At 49.4% G+C, this 16,073-nt stretch overlaps 1 protein-coding gene across 1 annotated transcript; it reads left to right on the top strand.

Moving 5' to 3' along the window:
• Positions 1–5,427: 5,427 nt before the first annotated feature.
• Positions 5,428–15,718, top strand: TIMM17A (translocase of inner mitochondrial membrane 17A). The gene is made up of 6 exons (XM_066203774.1): positions 5,428–5,511; positions 9,955–10,054; positions 11,433–11,496; positions 12,256–12,384; positions 12,935–13,045; positions 15,049–15,718. Exons 1-6 carry the CDS (start codon positions 5,486–5,488, stop codon positions 15,117–15,119), a joined length of 501 nt encoding a protein of 166 aa, XP_066059871.1. The 5' UTR covers positions 5,428–5,485; the 3' UTR covers positions 15,120–15,718.
• The last annotated feature ends 355 nt before the right edge of the window (positions 15,719–16,073 follow it).

Raw genomic sequence — 16,073 nt, 5'->3', positions numbered from 1 at the left:
TGGCCAGATCCTACCCTGCACACAGGCACCGGGTGCTCCAGGTGAGTCTCCTAGTGCTATGTGTAACAAACCAGACATTCCCCATCCTGACTGAAAATGTACATTCTTGGTGCATTCCAGATCTTCCTTTATCTCCAGCACTGCAGTGGCCAGGTACTGCTCACATCCTTCCTATGATTCACCAGCACGACTGAGATTTTTTTCTCGATTGTAGAAGAAATTGTTGGGATTAATTTCCAAGTGCACAAAATTAAACACTGCCATGGTAGATTCCATCCCCATCACTTCAATTTCCCTGATCCTACAACCCTGGTCCTGGTGCTCACTTACACTGAGAGGGACACAGCCATTCTCTTCCCCAGCTGACCTCAGACACAGAATCATGGAATGGTTTGGGTTGGAAAGGACTTTAAATCTCACCATATCCCACCTCCTGCCATGGTAGGAACACGTTCCACTGCCCCAGGTTGGTCCAAGCCCCATCCAGCCTGGCCTTGGACACTTCCAGGGATCCAGGGGCAGCCACAGCTTCTCTGGGCAACATGTACCAAGGCCTCACCACCCTCACAGGGAACAGTTTCCTCCCACTGTTTCCTCCCTAACCCTGCCCTCTGGCAGTGGGAAACCATTTCCCCTTGTCCTGTCACTCCAGTTCCTGATGAAAAGTTCCTTTCTGTCTTCCTTGACTCTCCTTCCTCAGCACTGCCACAGCTGTGACAGTGCTGAGGGCAACAGAAACCACAGTGCATTTAGCCTTTGGTGTCCATTTGGTGCCATCTTTGCCTGAAGAAGTCAAATGAATCGCTTGTTTGTTCCACTTTGATACAGTCCGGGATCTCTCTAAGGTCCTGTCTGGTCACTTTTCAGGATACAAGGCTGAAAATGTTATAACACTGTGTGTTTTGGAAGAGAAATTTGAGTTACAGCATCTGGAGGTGGAAGAAATTAACTGACAGGAGGGTGGACCTAGGTGGGTGTCAGGCTCTTCTCCCAGGGAACAAGAGACAGGACAAAAGGAAATGGTGTCAAGTTGCACCAGTAGAAGTTTAGGGTTAGGGTTAGGGTTGGATATTGGGAAAATTTCTTCTCTGACAGGATTGCTCAGTCCTGGCACAGGCGCCCAGGGCAGTGGTGGAGTCCCCACCCCTGAAGAAATTTACTGGGTTAGTGGTAGTTCCAGGGCAATAGTTGAATTTGATGATCTTAGAAGGCTTTTCCAACCTATACAAGTCCATAATGCTATCCTATAAATACCTCACAAGACAATCCTCTAGCTTTCTACGGTATTGTTGTGCTCAGTCATCAAGTGCCTATAAGAGGTGAGCAACAAACTAGAAGCTCATTTCCCAACTGGAAAGCGCACAAAAAAAAAGGTAGTGAGGAATCATATCTTTGTCTGCTTCTTCTTGGAACAATCCAAGCATTCCCAGGTATGCCACCCCTGGCTTCAGGGACTGGACACGTAGACAGCCCCAGAGACAATCTGCAATGCTAAGCCAAAGAAAGAATCCTTCAACTTAAAAGGGAGATCTAGAACTTTTGTTTTCTGCTTTTCCTTTATAGTAAATTGTTGCAAACTTTTCCCATGTTGAAAATTGGTTTTCAACAGAATATAATCACTGTCAACACCTTGATAAAATCTCTATTTTGTCATTCCTGAACCTTGATTTTTGTGATGAGAAGTACCACACATCGAATTCCCCAAGAAGCTGTGAATGTGGCCTGGGAGACTCCAAGTTTCTCCTGAAGTATCACCCATCCTTTCCTGATCCAGGAGTCCACAACTGCTGCGCACTCCTCCCCTGCACTGCAGAGCCGGGCAGAGGTAGCACAGAGTATAATTTTGTGGGGAAATATTCCCACATTAGCAGAAAATCTGGGACAGAAGCAGGGGACACCCCAAACTTGTCATGGTTTAGAGTGGATAGTCTCACTGTGATTTATCTTGGCTGTCACACAGCCCTTTTTAATTTGGACATCGCCACAGCTCTGTTAGACCATGTTCCACAGGGTTCTTGGGGCTGTAGAAAGAAAACAGTAGAAAGAAATTTTGTGTTTTCACCCCAGAATAAGAGGAGCTCTGGATATGTCTACACTGACTGGTCCTTCATGGGCTACCAATTAGGGACGTCTTTGAGGACCCTTGGATCATGCTCTGGAGCTGGTTCCAGCTACCACAGTGTGGAATAGTGAAGTACAGAATCCCAGAGCCCCAGAATTGTTGGGGTTGGGGTTGGAAGTGACCTCTGGAGATCATTCAGTCTGACCCCCTTGCCTGGGTTGGGTCACCTGGTGACACAGGAACACTTCCAGGTGGGTTTGGAGTATCGCCAGAGAAGGAGACTTCACACCCTCCCTGGGCAGCTGTGCCAGTGTTCTGCCCTCCTCCACACAAAAGTTCTATCTCATGTTGAGGTGGAACTTCTTGGCGTTTAGTTTATGGCCATTGTTTCCCATCCTGTCACTGGGCACCACTGAAAAGAGTCTGGCACTATCCTCTGACACCTCTTGGAGATATTTGTCTGGATTGATGGGATCCCCTCTCAGTGTTCTCTGGACTAACCAGGCCCCAGCTCCTGCAGTCTCTCCTCATCAGAGAGATGGCCCAGGCCCTGTATGGTTCAGAGCAGTGAGATGTGGTGTGGCTTGGCACACATGAGCTCTTGGCAGCTCTGAATCCATCAGTCCTGAATTTATCAGGATCCCATCTCCATAGCAAACAACACCTCAAGGGCACTAATGAATATTTCCAAACCATTGTCTTTGAAGCACCACAACAAGCCATTAGAGAGGAGGGACAGAGAGGCAGATTAAGCAGCTTTTCTATGCATATTTACAAACTCTGGCAGAGATGAGAAAGCTTTCCATGCCCTCACCTCTCTCATCGCCATCTGGGACCATCCATCTGCCTTTTTTTCTTCCCTATTAGCTGATAAAGGACAGCTGAACTTTGGATGGATTCTTCTTGCCTGTTTTCTTTCCCTTTCCTTCAGAGCCTGCAGGAGGAGACATTGAAAACTGATCTTTTTATAATTTTTTAAGCAGTTTGTCGAAGAGCGACATTTCCCTGCCTAGCCACAACAGGCAGTGGGTGTCTTGTGGCCAGTCAGAGAAATCCCTTCCCTCCCAAACCCAATGCATCTTTATCCAAAACCTCCTCTCCAGACACATACTCACACAACAGGAAGAGTGGAGAAGATTACATATTTTGGGAAACAAACCAAATACTGGCTGTGGGGAAACTCAGAAATCCCAGAAAGCCCTTCAATATCTTCCCTGAGCCTGCCCGAGGGTGCCACCAGGTCCCTTGCGTGATGCTGAAGCTCCTCATGGACTCACCATGTTTCACCAGCTCTCCCACAGCCTGTGAAAGGTGGGACCAGAATGACGACTTGGCCTGATTTAATTAACCTACTGCCCATTAGGGGAAAGGACAAGGGCTACAGCAAAGAATTGCCACCCCCAAGAAGGGCTGGGTCAGTCACAAAATAATGGAATTGCTGAGTTTGGAAAAGCCCTCCAAGTTCTGCCAGCACTGCCAAGGCCACCACTAATCCATGTCCCCAAGTGCCACATGTGTTTTATAAAACCCTCCAGGGATGGTGATTACACTACTGCCCTGGGCAGCTGTGCTAGAGCCTGACCAACCTTTCCAGGAAGAAATTTTCCCCAGTATCAAAAGTGAACCTCTCCTGGCCCAGCTTAAGGCTGTTTGCTCTTGTCCTGTCCCTTGTTCCGTAGCAGCAGAGCTGATGCCTGACACCACCCCTCTCCTCCCCAGCTACACCCTCCTGTCAGGAAGTTTTGAAGAGTGAGCAGGTGCCCCCTGAGCCTCCTTTTCTCCGGGCTGAGCTCCCCAGCTCCCTCAGCTGCTGCTGGTGCTGCAGCCCCTCCCGCAGCTCAGTTTCCTTCCCTGGACACACTTCAACCCCTCGATGTCCTTCCCGAACTGAGGGGCCCAGAACTGACCTCAGGATTGGAGGTGTTGCCTCACCACTGCCCTGCACAGGGGGATGAAGTCAGTGCCAGAGGACACAGGAATGGGGAGAGCTGCTCCAGTGGCTGAGAGAGGCCAAGATTTCCTGCTTTCCCCATCTCCCCTTCTTGGCCAAAGCAGAAGCCGGAATACCACCTCCCAGGAATCTCCAAAATGGCATGACCTCCACTCCCCCACCTTAAATGAGGCCAAACACACCTGTTCGTGAAACCCTAGGAATCTTTTAAAGCATCAAAACCCAACAGAACAGGTGCAGCATTCTAGCTCCTTCATGGTGCTTCAACCCATTATTTATTAAAACAAGTCATTGGAGAACAACCTGTTTTGCATTCAGTTTTTGCTACCGAATGATTTGCTGCCCTTACAGGAGAGCAGAGCACGTACTGTTAAATTAGAAGTAGAAAAGAATAAACAATTTACAACTTAGAGTGGCTGCAAACCACTGGGTGGGGCAAGGCTCTAGGGCAGAAAAGGGGGCTGAGTGGTGACCTCGCTCTCCACAACTCCCTGACAGGAGGGTGGAGCCGGGTGGGGGTAGAGCTCTGGTTCCAGAGAAAAGCTGATGGGACAAGAGGGAACACCCTCATCTTGTGCCGAGAGCTTTGCAAGCTGCCCAGCAATCTTCTGCCAGCACAGGCACTGTTCTCTGGATTCCAGCTCTGCCTGCTCAGGGAGCTGATGTGGTGATAGGGACGTCAATCCCAGCTCGCGGCTACACGCAGAACCACAGGAGCATCCCCTGGGACATGTGAGGTCAGCCCAACTCACGCAGCATGCGTTTGTCATGAGCCCAGAATGACATGGGCTTGGACCCTCACGTTCTAGGCCAGGTTGGACAGGCTTGGGGCAACCTGGTCTAGTGGAAGATGTCCCTGCCCATGGCAGGGTGTGGAACGGGATGAGCTTTAAGGTCTCTTCAAACCCAAACCACTCCATGATTCCATGAAATTTGGAGCAGAGTGGTTTGTCCTTGGACCAACTTGCACAGGTACTGTTCCTGAAAAAGCTAGAGAGGGACTTTGGACAAAAGCGTGGAGTGACAGGACAAAGGGGTTCCTGCCGACAAAGGGTTAGATGGGATATTGGAAAGGAATTCCTCTCCCTGTGAAGGTGGTGAGGCCCTGGCCCAGGTTGCCCGGAGAAGCTCTGGCTGCCCTGTGCCTGGAAATGTCCAGGGTCAGGTTGGAGAGGGCTAGGAGCACCCTGGGACAGTGAAAAGGGCCTTGCCCATAGCGGGGCAATGGCACTGGATGGAATTTAAGGTCCGTCCCCCCCAAGGATTCCGAGCTCTGGGATTTCTCCCGCCACGGCTCGGCGACACCCGCGCCACACCGCGCCTGTCAAGCAGCGCGGGGCGGGGGCGGGGCCGGAGCACACGCACGCGCAGACACGGCCCTACTCCGCCACTCGTCCCGCCCTCCATTGCCATTGGCCGGCGCGGGGCCGCCGTAGCCAATCGCGCGCGGGGAGGTGGTGGGGCTGGGCAAGATGGAGGAGTACGCTCGCGAGCCCTGGTGAGGAGAGCGGAGCGGAGCGGAGCGGGGCCGGGCCGGGCCGGGCCGGGCCGGGCCGGGCCGTTCGGATCCGGACCCGGACCCGCATCCGGACCCGCATCCGGACCCGCGAGCGCCGGGAAGGGGCAGGGGAGCCGTGCGGGCGCGTCGGAGGGGTGGGGTTGACCTTGGTGGGGCCCCTGAGGGAGGTGGCGGAGGCTGCGCTGCGGGGCCCGCTCGGGGCCTGGGCAGCCGAACGCCGCCGCTGCCGAGCCCCGCGGGGCCTCCCGGAGTGGCGAGGGGCCGGCGGGGCCCCCCGACCTGCGCCGCTCATGCGCCTCCGGGGGCGGCGGGCGCTGCACTGACGGTCCCACGTTCGGTCCTTCAGTACGTCCTTATTCGCAGCTCTACCTCCGTCCTTCATCCTCAGCTTCCCTTCCAGCCTTCCCTTATCCTTAGTGCTTCCTATCGGCCGCCCTATAGTCAATTCCCCTTTATCCTCAGCTCCTCAAATTCTCGATCCCTTCCTCATTCTCCCCTCCGCTTCCCTCCTCATTCTCAGTCCTTTCGTCGTTCTCAGATGATCCATTCTCAGCTCGCCTCATGTCTCCCCCCGATGTACAGCCCCTGCGGTCCTCAGTCCCTCGTTCATCCTCAGCCACCATCCCAATCCCCCCATCCTCAGGCCTTCATCTAATCCAAAGGCCCCCTCACTCTCAGCTTCCTCCACGGCCCACTCAGCCTTTTCTTACCCTTAATTTTTTCTCAGTTCTCTCCCTCATCCTCAGTCTCCTTCATCCTCAGCCTTCCCTACTTCTTCCTTAGCCTTCTCTCACCCTTAATTTATCTTCAGCCTCCCCTCAGCCCCCAAGTCCTCCCTCATCCTTCACCCTCCTCAGGCTTCCCTCATACCCCCCGTGCTGCTGTCCCTCTCTCTCCCCTTTTCCATAAGCCAGTCCAGCCCCCTGGCCCCCTCCATGCCAAGCTGGCAGTGTCTGAATCCTGTCATGGTTTAGCACTGTCTTTGTAGATCTACACAGCCACAACTGGTTGCAAGTCAGAGGTTGTAGTAATAAAAGGAGTAAATGGAAGCTCAGGTGCAGGGTTAGTGAATCATGGGCAGAGTTTCTCAGCTTGGAAAGGGATTTGGGACAAGGGCCTGGAGTTACAGCCAGGACAGGGGGCATGGCTTCCCACTGCCAGAGTGCATGGTTAGATGGGATAGTAAGAAAAAATTCTTCCTTGTGTGGTGAGGCCTTGGCCTAGGTTGCCCAGAGAAGCTGTGGCTGCCCCATCCTTGGCAGTGTCCAAGGCCAGGTTGGATGGGGCTTGGGGCAACCTGGGATAGTGGAAGGTGTTCCTGCTGTGGCAGGGCTGGGTGCAATGGGATGGGCTTTAAGGTCTCTTCCAGCCCAGACCATCCTGAGAGTCTGCTCACCTTTGCAGACAGAGACCTGTGACTGCTCATGAGATTTTTCTTAATCCTTGCAGGTTTCTCTGCTGACATGTGTTAAGTTGGTCCATAAACATCACCCCTGCCTTTTTACAGCGTAAAGTCTGGGACATGAGCAAAGTAAATAGTACTTATTTATAGGTTGCTGTGGGCTCCAGGTAATCCCAGAATTACTGAGGCTGGAAAGGACCTCTCAGACCATCAAGTCTAACCTGTGACCCATTGTCAACTTGTGACCCCACCTTTTCAACCAGATCAGGTGGGGTGCCACGTCCAGTCAACATCTCCTGGGATGGGGATTCCACCAACTCCCTGCACAGCCCCTTCCAACGCCTGACAGTCATTTCTGTGGAAAAATTTCTCCTGATATCCTCCTGGCCCTCCCCAGGCACAGCTTGAAGCTGCATCCTTAATGCTGTGCAATAGGGATGTTTTGCTGCCAAGCTACGTGGGTCTGTTGGTGTCCCCCATTGTTCTGGCTCCTTTGCTGCTGCTCACCCTGTGGTCCCCCTGTTATCCGGTCCCCAGGAGCTGCTATCCTGGGGTCAGGCTGGTTCCCTGTGAGCCACTGGCACAGAGAAAACGCCCCTTTGTTCATTTAAAGTGTGGTGGCATCTGATTCCAGTGGTTATCCAGCTGTCAGGAGAGCTGCAGGATGCTGTGGGTCTTGGAAGGAGGACTCACTCCTCTCCCAGGCAGCCAGAGCTGGTGTGTGGCTGTCCCGGAGCCCTGGGAAAAGTGAAGTCTTGCCCCTCTGCTCTCCTCCTCTCTGGGCAATCTATGATGCCATCAGGAGCAGGAACTTGACCTTATCCACATATCATTTCCCTACAGCCAGGGCTTCCCTCAGAGTCAGGGAAACAATTAACAGCAATGTTATGCTTGTAGATAAGTGCCAGATTAACAATGGAATAATGTCTTCTCTTCCAATTCTTATGAGCTCAAGCAGTGCCAGGACTGGGGGTATTTTGTATCACCTCTGAGGGAGTTTGGAGGAGCTGACACACAGGCTGGCTGTGCTGGGATCAAAGATGTTCTCTCATTTAAAAGCTGCTCAGAAAAGCTTGGAGAATAATTTAAAAAGAAAATTAGGAACCCCAAAGGTAACGTCTAATGAGGTTAAAGAGGGAAGCATTCTGTGGTTGGGGTCTCATTAACAAGGCTTCAGGAAAAAAACCAGCCATGATTTGTAGATTGGAATTCCTTGACTTTGTGAATAAGGGAAGCCCACTTTACATAATACATTTAGGTTTCCAAAAAGCCTTTTAAGGAGATTGCTCTTAGAGAGTTAACAAAGGGAGGGAGCTGGGATATTTATTCATAACAGAGGAGATGAAAATCTTCCCAGGATATGTGAGAGCAAAACAACAAAAAGTCCCTGAAAAAAAAGATTTGAGTTGCTTTTCATCTTGGCATCTTGGACAAGAGTGTGCCTGGAACATTTTCCTGATGCAAGAAGGAGTGGAAGGAAAATAAACTGTTGTGTTATTGAATGCAGGGGTTGTAATGAATTAAGATGAGACCATGTGCAGGCAGGGCAGACAGAACAGGAGGTGAGGAAGGGTAAAATTCACCTCCCTGCTTCCTGCGGCTATGTGGGTTTGAGAACTGGATGTAGCTGTCGCTGGGGACACTCAGTGGTGACACTTGGGTGGGGTCCTGGTGTCTTGAGAACAACCCAGTGATCCAGGGTACAAAAGCAAAGCCAGCACTGAGTGTGACCTGTGCACACAGGAGTTCCCTTGGGCAGGGGGAAAGGCTGGCTACTGTGGAGGAGGTTTGGAAGTAGGTTGTGGACGTGAGGAGCCTGGGAAAACACTCGGGAAGGGGCTGCAAATTAGAGATTCCTTCTTCAGGAAGAAAACACCTTGTGGCAAAGCCTGCAGCACAGTGAGGGGGGTTGTCACCCCTCACTAGAGGAGGTCTGTAAGGTGGGGAAGTGGCAGGTCAGAGATGATGGCCTCATGTGCAGCAGCTGGAAGCTGTAGGGCATCTTTGGGAACAGAAACATGGCATGCTGAGCGAAATTGGAAGTGCTCATCAATGCTACTGACAGAAACACTGAGCTTGCCACAGTGCTCAGATTTGTGACTTGCATGCTATTGTAGGCTGATTTTTGCATTTTCTGATTACTGGCAGTGTAGGAGTTAAATCACCTGAGTGCTTGGCTGGAAGATCTCGATACAAAATGAAAGAAACCAAATAACTTTGTTATTTTATGCTCTGAAATTACCCACAGTGAGGACTGAAGTTAATGGCATCTGAAAGCTCACCTAATTTAGGAGTTTGGTTTAGGGTTGCAAGGCTCCAGTTCTTGGCAGAGGTTCTGAATCCCAAATTAAGTCTCCTGTGGCAGGTACTGACAGTCTGTGTTCCAGGAACGTGCTTCTATGCAAGGTTTTCCTGGCTGCTCTGTAGTGTTGGAGCAGGAATTGTGGGTGCTATACCTGTGTTTTGTTTGAATAAACTTCAAAGATCAGGATGCATCAGGAAAAACCTTTCCAGCTCAGCAAAGATGACTTTGAAGTCTCACTTAAATAAGCAGAACTAAGGAAAAGGGTGAGTGATTCAAGAAAATGTGTTTTGTGCCGACTGGGATCTGAGACTCATGGAGTTTGCTACCTCAGTTCTCTGTAGGTCAGGAGAAGAATGAGATCAGGGAATTTAAAGCTATTTACACTATGTAAGTAGGGCAGAGCTGGAATTCTGCAGGAATTTTCCATGGTGGAAGTATGTCTCTCTGCCTTATGTGAGGAGTTCAGGCATTTCTGTATATTTGCTACTTCCCACTCCAAGGAAGTGGGCCAGGAGACTGGCAAAAGTTGAGTTTGTTTTGCTGTAATATTCTTGGTTTTTTGTTGCTGCCTGCTCAGAGAGCTGGATGTGAGACATTATAGCCACCAGGCTCAATCTTCACCCCAGTTATACCAGTGCTGAAGTGCTGGATCCATCCCACTCATACATTTTAACATGATGGGATTTAATATTTTCATCTCTGTTTTTCTTTCCAGTCCCTGGAGGATAGTGGATGACTGTGGAGGGGCCTTCACCATGGGGGCCATAGGAGGGGGCATTTTCCAGGCTATCAAAGGCTTCCGAAATTCCCCAGTGGTGAGTAAAAACCTCTGAAGGTGCATTGACTGCAGTCTTGCCTCCACTGTCTTTCCCCAGGGAGTGTGGCAGTGAAGGGGAAGGAGAGCAGGGAGCAGGACTGATTAAAGACCTGTACATTGTTAATTAGACCATGAGAATCTGTCCTAGAGCAAGATCTGTGGGGCTTCATCTTTTTATCAGGATAAAATTGCTGCTTCTGGTGGCTGCAGTGGGACACTGGTAGCTTGTTCCTTCCTAATTGATGAACGTTTCCCTCAGGATGGGGAAGTGCAGCAGGAAAGATCCATCTTGGCAGATCTCCTGCCTGTGGTTCTGTCTGCATGGAGGGACATGAAGCCTGGGCTCTCCCTCCTCTGCCGGCCTTTCCCTTTCTTTTAAAACATGGAATGACTCAAAGAAAGAATCTTTTTCTCCTTCAGATTTATATTAAAGGGTATAATTTTCTTTAATTAATCTCTTATATAATCATTGCCCTTTTTATTAACTTGATTTTTTAATGCTCAGGTTTGGTTTCAGTGCAGGGCTGAGTAAACATGGAAGTGAGGTTTTGTTGTTTTAAATTGGTTTTCACTTTTGGGATGTCTGCTGCAAAAGTTTGTCTATAAACCCATTGCAGATACATCTGATAAATTAAGATCCAATCACTGCTTGAACATTTTTTTTTTAAATTTCTCTGACTTCATATATAAGGTGGTTTTGATGTTATTCTGACAATAAGCTGTTGGTTTGAGGTAGGTTTAATAAATAATTGTTTCCAAACTAGTCCGATCCTGACTTCACTTGAAAAGGACTATGTGCTTAATTAGATTCTTACTTATACCTATCCCCACTTCTGAGTGATTGTAACAAAAATAAAACTTGATGGATATTCTGTCCATCTGTTAAAGTGTGGGAAAATGTGTAATTGTTCTCTGGGGTCCTGGGTGATGTGTTGAGTATTGGACTCTGAAAGGCTCGGCCTGACTTTGCTTTTCTTGGCTACAAAAACATACAATTCCACCTGCAGGAATGACTAAACATATGACAGCTAGTGGAATTGCCCATCAGATAGGAAGAAAAGATGATACATGTGAAAGATCACTGCTTATCCTCCTAAAATGTTACTTTAATGCCTCCTTCAGTCCCACTGGGCCACTCAGACTGTGAACCCAAATTGTTTCCTGCCTGGTGACTGTAATTCCCGTCTGTACCTGACAGGAATATGGTATGGGAGTGATAAATAGTGAAATAGGTGTAAAGCACACTTTGTCTCAGCTCCTCACAGCTGCTGAGGCGGCTCAGAAATGTGTTGGGCCTGTGGCAGGTTTTGGCAATATAGACTCAGCTTGGCTGTAAGATTTTACAGTTTTATTTTAACTGACTTCTCTTATTTTAGGGTGTAAATCACCGGCTGCGGGGCAGTTTGACAGCCATTAAAACCAGAGCTCCACAACTAGGAGGTAATGAATTTTGGGGCTTTGTTGCATAGAATTGACTGTTGTTTGATAACGGAGTTTGGGAATGTAACATGGTGCAGCTGCACTGACACCTGAGCTGAGTCTCAGTAGGTTTGTTGGCCCAAGCAATGGGTAAATACAGTTCTGATATATCCAAAATGAGTTTGGTTGGGGAGGAAACAGTCTGTGTTTCTAGAGTGATAAGCCAGTGGTAATAACTGATCATATCTTAAATAGCAGAGCTCCCTGGAGCCCCTTCATGTTGTGGAGGGGGTTAAGACAAAACTAACTGATTACAAAAAGTGATCCAGCTTGGATCAAAAATAGAACTTGGGGACGTCCATGCATGTGCTATAGGATACCGAGCTCCTGAGGCCACAGGAGCAGGGTTGGATGAGGTGTGAGGTGTGACATGAGTCTGCATCATTGTCTGAGGAAATACATTAAAAAAGGAATAAATCTGGAAGTTCTCTTAGCTAATCCGATTTTGTTAGGATGAAAGTTTGATTATAATCACAGTTTGATATATTTTCTGTAGTTAATTGTAGATTAGGGAGATGATATATAAAATGGGGGGCAAGGGGGATGATGACATGTCAAGTTGGAAATTTTCCTGTATTGATTTTAACCTGTATTTGGCTCTTTATGCAATTGAATTTACTTCATGTCTGAAAGAGAGCACAGTAACACCACAGCATGTGTTGTGCAGCACAACTGGCTTCTCTGCTCTCTCCAAAGTGGCTTTGGTTTGATTTGGAACAGGGAGCTTTGCTGTCTGGGGAGGTCTCTTCTCCATGATTGACTGCAGTATGGTCAGAATGAGAGGGAAGGAAGATCCCTGGAATTCCATCACGAGCGGAGCCCTGACTGGAGCCATTTTAGCTGCAAGAAGTAAGAAACTGGGGGTATCAGTTGAAAATCTCCTATTCTCTAAATGTACAGTTCTCATTGTTCTAGCAAAGCAAGTCTGTGACACCCGAATTGGAATTTGCTGTCCTAGACACTGAAAAATAGTCTGAAACTTTTCTCCTGTGCTTAGGAAAGTAATAACCAGACTCCCAAATGCTCCTCGTGTTCCTTGAAGGGAGGGCAGGGAGGGCAGGGAAACTTGCCCAGTAATTATCCATTAATGCAGCTTAATGGACACAAGATTACTGCTCTGAGTCTGCTTTAGGAGAGATTAAGGCAGGAAGAGGGTGGTGAGGCCCTGACACAGGGCCCTTATGCAGAGCAGCTGTGGCTGTCCCATCCCTGGAAGTGTCCACGGCCAGGTTGGATGGGGCTTGAAGCAACCTGGGATGGTGGAAGGGGTCCCTGCCCATGGCAGGGGATGGAATGAAATGATCTTTAAGGTCCTTTCCAGCTCAAACCATCCTGGGATTCAATGGATTCTAACACGTACCAAAGAAATTAAGTGTTGGTTTGTGCTTTTCATTTCCAGATGGCCCTGTTGCCATGGTCGGATCTGCCGCGATGGGAGGAATTCTCCTGGCCCTGATCGAAGGAGCTGGAATTCTGCTGACAAGATTTGCCTCCACGCAGTTCCCAAACGGTAAGGAGCCAGCAGAGGATGTGTCACAAGGATTTACTTTGCTGCTGTGCCCCTGGCAGTCATCTTCTTATCCTCGAGTGAATTTGCACTGCCCTGCCAGCTCTTGAGGCTGTGGAAAACCAAGGAGGAGCTGCAGGTGCTGATGGCATGAGATTATAACGAGCTCCTTCCCACTAGGAGACTGGAGGTGGCATGGCTGAGAGCAGGGACATCCCTGCTGTCCCTGGCTTCTGCCACACGCCTCGCACATGGTGGCAGAAGGGTTTTACTCAAGGGTGGGACACAATGGTTTGAGGGAATGACAGACAGCAAATTGTGGTAAAGGGGGGTGGTTATGGCAGGCTGTGGTCTGTGTGGGGAACCCCAGGGTAAACGAGAGGATAAAGACCTGGCAGGTACAGATACACGATTTCCAAAAAGAGTGGTGGTGATTCTCTTCTAAACTGCTTCAATATCTACATCTCTTTTTTCTTTCCCAAGTAAAATGCAAGCAGAGCTCTCACTGAGCCAGAAACTCATGTGAATGCTTCCTGTGGAAAATCCTCAATACCTCTGTCACAGAATCCCAAACTGGTTTGGGGTGGCAGGGACCTCAAAGCCCATCTCGTTCTACCTCCTGCCATAGGCAGGGACACCTTCCACTAATCTAGGTTGCTCCAAGCCCCATCCAACCTGGGTTTGGACACTGCTAGTGATCCATGGACAGCCACAGCTTCTCTGGGCAGCCTAGGCCAAGGCCTCACCACTTTCACAGGGAAGAATTCTGTTCCAATATCCCATCTAACCGTGCCCTCTGTCAGTGGGAAGGCATTCCCCCTTGTCCGGTGACTCCAGGCCCTTGACCCAAGTCCCTCTCCAGCTTTCTTGGAGCCCCTTTAGGCATTGGAAGGGTCTCTAATGTCTACTCAGAGGCTTCTGCTCTCCAGGCTTAAGATTGCTGGCTCTTCCAGCCATTCCTCATAGGTGAAATGTTCCACCTTATTTTGGGAAGAACACAAGCCACTAGTGTTGGGTGAGTAGCAGGTCACTAATTCCCAAGTGAATCCTCTCCTGGGTTTGTTCACCAGTATTCTTCATCCAACCTAAAGTATGACAATTTCTGTTCTTAAAAGATGCTTGAAAATTAATCTGCCTTGGACAAAGTGTATTGTCTGTCCATGACAATTCTCTCTGGATTGTCCTACCACAGCTGCCTTGCTCCCTCCAGCAGCAGGGATGAAGAAACTGACTCAACACTTGTTCTGTTTCATTAGTTGCTTTATTGTCAGGCAAGTCACGCCTTTCCAGAGGGGCCAAGGTCACCTCAAAGGCACTAATGTGCAAGTTTCCAGCTCCTTCAGATGACTGGAAAGGTTTCCCTCTCCCTGCTCTGGTCCATTTCCCCGTTAAAAAGCCTTGTCTGGTGCAAGGTGTCCCTGGCCATGGCAAGGGGTGGAGCAAGATGAGCTTTAAGGTCCCTTCCAACCCAAATCATTCCACAATTTCATGATTCTATGAATCTTGGAGAGAAGTAGTTTGTCTTTGGAGCAGCTTGCACAGCATACTTTTCCTAAAAGAGAGCTGAAGAGGGACTTTGGACAAGGTCCTGGAGTGACAAGGGGGGAATGGCTTCCCACTGCCAAAGGCAGGCTGAGATAGGATATTGGCAAGAAATTCTTCCCTATGAGGGTGGTGAGGATCTGGCCGAGGTTGCCCAGAGAAGCTGCGGCTGCTCCATCCTTGGAAGTGTCCAAGGCCAGGTTGGACAGGGCTTGGAGCAAGCTGGGATAGTGGAAGATGTCTGTGCCCATGGCAGGGGGGTAAGTTGGATAAACTTAAAGGGCTCTTCCAACCCAAACTAGTCTATGATTCTATGCAACTTTTGAAACTTTTTATGAAACCCAAAGTATTTATGATTAATTTTAAGAGGGATTTATATAAACAGATCAGCTGTGAATTCTGTTAATAGGAAGAATCTCCTGAATTTTGGTATTTATTTGCCTTTTCCCCTGTCCCTGCTCCAGGCCCACAGTTGTCAGAGGATCCATCCCAGCTCCAGCCACCCCCGTTCAATGACTACCGACAGTACCAATGATGGTCCCCGGCTGCCTCCTCCTCCTTCTCCTCCTCCTCCTCTTTCTCTTCCTTACCTGTTCCTGAGTGGTCCCGCCTGGAGGATGCAGAGGGGGTTTGTACTTACACCAGTGGTTGTCCCTTACACACCAAGCCAGGAGGACCTGCAGCATTTCTCAATGTCAGACTGCTCAAGAGAACTTTTAGAAAAGAAAATCTATTTATTCCTGATATATTCCATTGCTGTAATGTTAGACATGTCTGGTAGAATACAAGGTTTGAGACAAGGACCAAACAGAGTCTTGTCATCCTTTGGACACAGACTGGAGTGAAAGTCTTGAAGTCTCCTCTGGGATGTCGCACCTGCAGTGAACACAGCTGGAATGTAGCCTCTTCCCTGTCAGATTTAGGTTATGGGGCTGGAGGGGGAAGCATAGCACCTGTTGCCAGTGCAGCCACCTGCTTTTCACCTCGCATCCTGGCCTGAGCAGAGCTACCACATCTCCGCGGTTTTGTCCTTAAACTCCAGCTGTGGAAGCCCTTGCCCTCTTACCAGCAGTTACAAAATCGTATCCAGTGAGGTTTTCTGTTGTAACTTGTTAATTAAACTCATTGACGATATTGCTTGCTGGCAGTTCCTGATACAGTATCTAGCCTGGGGGATTTCCAAAGCTGGGCCACATCCAAACAGTTCAGCAAAAGGACAGCCCAACCTCTGGGGGATGGCAGGGACAGGTGGCACAGGGGCTGTAGTGGCTCTGTCCACACTCCTTGACCTGTAGGTCAGGCAGTGGCCTTCAGCTGCCTGAGCTGGACTTTACTGTGCTGGTGTCTGCCCTTCCAAATCCCCTGACAGTCACTGTGCACTAGGAGAAGCTAGACCCTGGGGCAGGGTCCTGCACTGCCCCCACCCTAGCCAGGCTGCAATACCTCTCCTGCCCTGCTGAGCCCCAAGGGAAGTCACAGCCCCAGAGCT

This window comes from Chamaea fasciata, unplaced genomic scaffold (assembly GCF_029207755.1).
Source record: "Chamaea fasciata isolate MVZ Bird 193981 ecotype frontalis unplaced genomic scaffold, bChaFas1.0.hap1 SCAF_25, whole genome shotgun sequence".
Classification (NCBI taxonomy): Eukaryota; Metazoa; Chordata; class Aves; order Passeriformes; family Sylviidae; genus Chamaea; species Chamaea fasciata.
This window is presented reverse-complemented; position numbering and strand designations above follow the sequence as displayed.